Source organism: Fukomys damarensis, unplaced genomic scaffold, assembly GCF_012274545.1.
Source record: "Fukomys damarensis isolate Sample0158 unplaced genomic scaffold, DMR_v1.0_HiC HiC_scaffold_16, whole genome shotgun sequence".
NCBI classification, from domain to species: domain Eukaryota; kingdom Metazoa; phylum Chordata; class Mammalia; order Rodentia; family Bathyergidae; genus Fukomys; species Fukomys damarensis.
Window position 1 is genome coordinate 66202733 of NW_022900928.1, and position 6589 is coordinate 66209321.

Sequence of the window (6589 nt, forward strand, 5' to 3'; positions counted from 1 at the left end):
CCCCTTCCCCTCCCCCATCCGAGATTGAGGAGCATCCCAATTCTAAAGCCATTCTGGGGTCCCTGACCCAGGGCAAATGGCCCTCCCATCTTGGGAGTCCATACAGGGCTGCAGACCCCCAAGCGCCCCACCCGGGGGTTTGGACCCATCTGGCTCTGGGCGTTTGCCGCGCCCCCTCCTTTCCTTGCCAGGACCCTTCCCCAAATCCCCTGGCACAGACCCCCTTGCCCGGTTTCCTATCCCGGGACTGAATCCCTCCTCCCTTTCACAGATTACCTCATCCGAGCAAGATTCCTCCCCCCCTCCCTGCTAGAGACCTGATCCCGCCACATCCCCGCCTCCCTCTCTGGGCAGATGTGTTACTCCTAGGGCAGTTTTCCTCTCGGGCATCTCTCGGGTGATGGCCTCATCCAGGTCCACGTTGTCCTAGCGCTTGAGGATCTGTACCCTCTCCCCACACCTTGCTTCTGAAAACCTCCAAACCCCGGCCCCATCCCTGGCCAGGTCCTTGCCTTGCCAGCCACTCCCCCTTCATCTCCACCCCCACCCCTTGCCCACCTCAGCAGACAGGTCCCCCCCCTACTCCACGCCCTGCCCCCTGGGGACACCTCCACCTAGTCTGTCCTCACCTCCTTTCCTCCGAAGATAACGGTGCTCTCCTCTAGCAGTCTCTTCCCCCATCTTCTAGGGCTGCGGTTTCTATCTACTTCTGGTAGTTTGCCTTGCCAGCCACTCCCCCTTCATCTCCACCCCCACCCCTTGCCCACCTCAGCAGACAGGTCCTCCCCCTACTCCACGCCCTGCCCCCTGGGGACACCTCCACCTAGTCTGTCCTCACCTCCTTTCCTCCGAAGATAACGGTGCTCTCCTCTAGCAGTCTCTTCCCCCATCTTCTAGGGCTGCGGTTTCTATCTAGCCTTCTGGTAGCAGGGAATTACTATACTTTCACTCTACCCTTTCCCTCCTTTAGAATGAAGGATCGTTGGCATCTTGGAGGGGAAATAGTTCAGTGTTCCCTAGGCTTCGAGAAGAGCAGCTTTCCAGCACTCCCTTGGGGAGGAGCAGGCTTTCCCCCCTGGGGAAAAGGGGCCCCTAGGAAGGGAGGTGTTTGTGGGGGTACTTGGGCAGCATCCTCCCGGGGGAAGCAGCTGCTCTCCTACCCCACCCCGTGTGCCTGAGAGCGAGCAGCCTCCAGCCCTAGCTCCCTCTCACCCTTCTCTTCTCATTTCATTATTGATCCACCTTTTCTTAGGCCAATCCTGGGGCATAGAAGAGGTAGGGGCAGCCGGGTTGAATGAGAAGAGTAGATAAGGGGCAGTTTTACTCTAGTATGGTGGTTGCTTTGGTTTGGAAGAAAGAGGAGGATTAAGAAGCAAAGGTATATTAGAAGGAGGAGTTACCTCTCTGATTCTTTTTAAGGGGGCCCAAGGTGGATACAGAGTTAAAGGTTTGCCCCTTTCCCTTTATTAGTGAAGGGAGGAGAATGAGGATGCTTTCATAAGCATCGTGCGGCCTCCTTCAATAAAAAGGAAAGTCGCCCGGGGAAGGGAAGTTGAGTTCAGGTTCAGCCAGGGGCATTGCGCATTTGTTTTCCATTGGTTGCAGAGGGGGAGTTTGAATCGCAGGGGAGAGGGGAATGGGTTGGGGGATGCTAGGAGGAGGAAGAGCAGCTGCTAGGGGCAGAAGCAAAGGGGGGTAGGGGGTTGCCACTCTGTAGTGCTCTTGATTGAAACAGAAAGGGAAAGATAACCAGCCGTTTCCTGCGTGCCCTGCCGTTGGGGCACACAAAATATCCTGGGCAAACCCCTTGTCACCTTTTTGCCCCACACCCCCTTTATATTTACAGAAAGATCCTGGGAAGATGGGGAGGGAGGAGTTCACAGGGACCCCAGCCCCTCCTTTCAAGAAGCTAGCATTTTTTAGTTGTTGGTCTTCTGCCTTCTTAAATCCTTTCTAAGGCAGCCCGATCAGGAGACTAACAACCCGCCTTCTGACAGAGCAAGGAGGACATGATGGGGGCGTGTTCCTTGCTGTGTAGCTAGCTGCCTAGTGTCCTCTTTCCCTGCCTCTCTGCTCTATCTCCACCTCCTTTTCCCAAGCCTTCAGAAAGGCAGCTGCAGTCAGCAGGGTTGTTTGAGACTATTTATTGGTTGCTGTAGATTATTATTTTTTTTGAAAGGCCAATTCTGTATTTTTTAAGCTAACAACACAGATCCCATGTAGTTGGAGAACCAAAGGCCTCATACATGACAAAAAGACTGAACCGTTCAGGTTACTTGCATGGAGTTGGTGCTTAAATGTGAGTTGATTTTGCTTTTTTAAAAGATACAGCAGCAAAATAAATAAAAGAATAGACTTACTGACATTTCATTTACCTGCTTATTTTCAAAATTGAGACTTGCCTGGTTATTTGTAGAATTTTAGTCCCTTGTATATGAATGTAATAAAGTCTATTAGAGAAGTTAGTCTGTTTTAAGGGGATCCTAAGAAGCATTTTCTTCTTGTTTAGCATGCTTATATATACTTTGTATTGAAGGACCAAGTGTTTAAGATCCAAATGCTTTTATCACATATTCAAAAGCAAAGTTTTATGCTGACAGATTCCAAATGTTGCTTTTCAAGAGACTGGTTAGAGAGACACCTGGATTCAGGGACCTAATGTCTGGGCACCAGAATATTACATCTGTTGGTCTTTGACAAATCACCTTTAAAGTTTTAATCAAGTGCTAATATTTTCTTATCTACTTATATCATTATATTATTTTGCTTAACAGTAGTTTATAGTGTATAAGCTCGACAGGGAATTAGTTATTTCAAATATGATCATATTAGTAAAAGGGGTTGTTTTTCCTTTCAAACTTTCCTGAACAGTAGTTATTCTCTGTGCAAAGAGTGGGGACTACGTACATTAAACTTCAGTATTTTTTCTGAATTGGGCTTGATTGAGCTTTTGGTAAGCTTTTTAATGTAGTAGCTTGGGGCAGTCTAGTCTAGTAGGAGTTGATGGTGTGTATTGTTAATTGCTAAATCAGATTATCTCTGACCTAGTAGTAGTTTTCAGTATGGAAACCAAGTATTTTGTTATATGGTCTAAATTTTAACAATGAAGTTCCAAAAAGGAGGTTTAGGGCTTACCTTGGGTCTGACATAGTTGCAGACTTCTAAAGATTGCATCTCAGACTTGCTCATAGCTCTGTATCAAGTCTTGTCTGGATTCCTGAAGACCTAAAATGATTCTGATCTCTTTAAATTATTGTTTACTTTAAGTGAATAAGGACTAGAAGTTGCCCATAACAAAGCCTAAGTTAATACTTCTAAAACTCTGGGATAGAACTTGCAGATCACTTCCCTGTTGGGACTTTCAGGAGACTTATCCTTCCCTGACATTGATTTCTAACCTCACTTGAATTGAATATGTCTGATAATTCCTACATGCAGTTTATCATGGCCAAAGTGTTAGAATGCAATTATTTTAAAAATACATTAGTTGCTGGGTTCTTATTTGTGATTTCTTTATGATGATTAGGAAGTTGGAATTGAAATTTTATTTTATTGTGCACTATAAAAAAAACCCACAGAGATCCATTTCTTCCTTTTTTCTCCATAGTGTCAGTGTCCCTTTTTTTTTTTGATGATTGTCTCAGGTAATGTTCATACTCCATACTCATGTACTTTGCCATCCAAATAAACATAACAAACCTGCGTCTTTTCTGTTAGGTAGAATTGGGGCTGTCTTAGTATAAACTCCAGAAATAGTTTATAAGCAACTAGTCTTTATTAATTTCATTATTCAGTTACCTTCCCTATCACCTTTCAGAATGTTAAAAGCAAAGTTTTCATCTTGAGCATAACATAGCAGACTTTGATTAGATATGAATCAAAACTGAATTACAATGTTGGTATTTATGTTCTTTTAAAACTGTAGTTTATTTCATGTGGACTGGAGGGGCTTTAGGGGATGGATTTAGAAAAGATAGTCTATAGCTGGAAGTTAGTTGGAGAGTGTCTGATTCTGGGTTTTTGGGTTTTGTGTTGTTGTTGTTGTTGTTTGTTGTTGTTGTTGTTGTTGTTGTTGTTGTTGTTGTTTAGTTGGGAGGAATGTTAACAAGACTTAGGAACCAAGAGTAAGAGTTGCGTATTCATTGCCTTCATAAAGTGATCCTGAGTTTGGCAAAGAAAATGAAGCAGAGGACACAGGTGGAGTGGATGTCAGTGGGCATAGGCTCTCATCTTACCCCCTGTCACTGTCTGTTAGGAGACTGTGGACAATTTACTTGCAACCTTAATTTTTACCCAATATCGGAGCTGAATTCAAGGCAATGTACATGCTGGCTCTATCCTTGGCCCTTTGTATTTTTTTGGTACCAGGGATCGAACTCAGGACCTTACACTTGTAAGGCAGGCGGCGGAACCACTGAGCTAAATTCCTAGCTGTGTATTCTTATTTTGAGAAGGGTCCTACTAAATTGTCCAGGCTAGCCTCAAACTTGTAATCCTCCTTCCTCAGCCTCCCAAACAGCTTGGGTTACAGGCATGTGCCACCATGCTCTGCTACCTTAAATTTCTGATCTATAACATGAAAAGCCTGCACTCAACAGTTCATGAATCCTTTTTGTTCCATTATCCTGATTCTTTAATTTTTTGTCCAGATCAGAATTTCTTTGAATTTTGGATTGAGTCAGTGACTCTGTTTGGTGATTGTTAATACCAGATCGTACATTTGGTCATTTAACTATTATTGTTACTAAACAAATTTCAACTGGTGGGAAGGTTTTCATAATATGGAAAAGATAGAAGGATTTTGTTAAAGTTGATCATGCTCACTTTGGCAGCACATATACTAAAGATGACTGATTCATTTATCAGAGAAATGAAAATAACTTTTAACAGGCAGTTCTCCATACATTGCCCAGACTGGCCTTGAACTTCTAGGCTCAAGAGATTCTCCTCTCTCAGTCTCTCCAGTTGCTGGGACTATGTATGCATGGCATGCCTAGCTTTAAGATAAAATAGTTCTGGCTGGGCATGGTGGTGCATGTCTGCAATCCCAGCACTCGGGAGGCTGAGGCAGGAGGATTGCTGTGAGTTTGAGACCAGCCTGGGGTACACAGTGAGTTCCCGAGCAATCTGAACTACATAGAGAGACCCTGTCTAAAAAAAAAAAAAAAGAAAAAGATAAAGCAGTTCTGAGAACTGGTAAAACCCCAGATACTAGCTGGTGTTTAGAGACACTCATATTTGTCTAAATTTATTTTCATTGTTGTGGTCCTATTAGCCAAAAATGAAGTTATTTTCAGCTAGGTGATAATATTCCTTTGTAATAGCTTTTGGGCAGGGGCGGTGCCGGGATTGAAGTCAGGACCTTGCACTTGCGAGGCAGGTGGTGGAAGCACCACTGAGCAAAATCCGTGGCCCTGTATTAGCTTTTAAATGAAGAAGAAATCTAGTAGATCAGTATATTTATAAATCCAAAATGATGGTATTTACTTTGCTGAAAGTAGTTGTTAATATGTTCTGAAATGAAGAACTTTGGTTTATACTGAGCATTAGAAATGTAGCTTTTACATGTCTTCATCTCTCCCTGAAAACCATATGACACGTACCATCTTCCCCTTCTATTTATTTGTCTTAAGGTACATACTCTTGGAAGAAATTATTCACAAAATAGATTCATATTTTGATGGGACCTTAAGAGAAAATAATTCCATTTTTTCTTAATTCTCATCTCTTTGCTTTACCTTGGAATGGTCTTTCCAGAGAGCAGCTATGCAGACTATCAGTTGCTTAGTTTACCCTGTGACTAGAAAGGGTGGCAACAGTGCTTTGCTTGCTCAGAGGCATAACAGACTGCAGTGCCTCTGTCTTTTGGAGACTTGCTGTGTTTTAATTGTAGGTCTCCTAATTAAGATCTCTTTGAGCCTGCCCACATTCCACTAGTGTTGGCACAGAACTTCAGCTTCCTTCTAACACTTAACTGACCGCCTTCAAGCGGGCCTTTTGTGAATATCTTGTCTTCATTCTTCTTTTGCCAAGGTGCAGAGTCCAGTGGCGTGGACCTTTGACAAAGGGGGAAGCTTTGTGATTTTTCCTTCTTTGGGAGAGAGTTATTCAGAGATTGCTAGGATGAGATCTTCCTTTGTTTGCATATGTTATTTTCAGGAATTAAGGAAGGTTAAATTACTAATGAGTCTGGCATGATGCACCTACATTTTAATTAGATTCTTAACCCTGTAGGCACTAGTAGGAAAGAAGATGCTAAAGAGTTCACTTGCTTGGATCTTATCTAAACTGGCTTACGAAGGTTAAATATTATTTTATCATGGAGTAAATCACAGATGTGATATTTGTAGACTGGTAGATTGTGAAGACAATCAAGTAAAATTATGGATTGCTTCAGAATTGTATCTGATTTTGAAACTGAATGAAAGTTAGCTTTGTGATTTGAGTGAACTTCTGTGATTAGAAAAGACTTTGAGGTGTTCTAAAAATTGTTGAGCTAATTAAGAATACTCTTTACGGGATGGGGGATTTAGCTCAGTGGTGCCATTGCCTGCCTCAAAAGCATAAGGTCCTGAGTTCACCCCAGTAC

The 6589-nt window shown here is 43.2% G+C and overlaps 1 protein-coding gene across 1 annotated transcript in view; it reads left to right on the forward strand.

Annotated features, from left to right (window-relative positions):
• Positions 1 to 6589, forward strand: part of Kmt2a (lysine methyltransferase 2A) — a gene marked incomplete at its 5' end in the record, with an annotated part of 89212 nt that overhangs the window by 2075 nt on the left and 80548 nt on the right. Inside the window, one exon of the mRNA XM_010629473.1 lies at positions 2201 to 2299. Coding sequence (XP_010627775.1) covers positions 2201 to 2299 — 99 coding nt within the window. The remainder of the gene's footprint in view (positions 1 to 2200; positions 2300 to 6589) is intronic.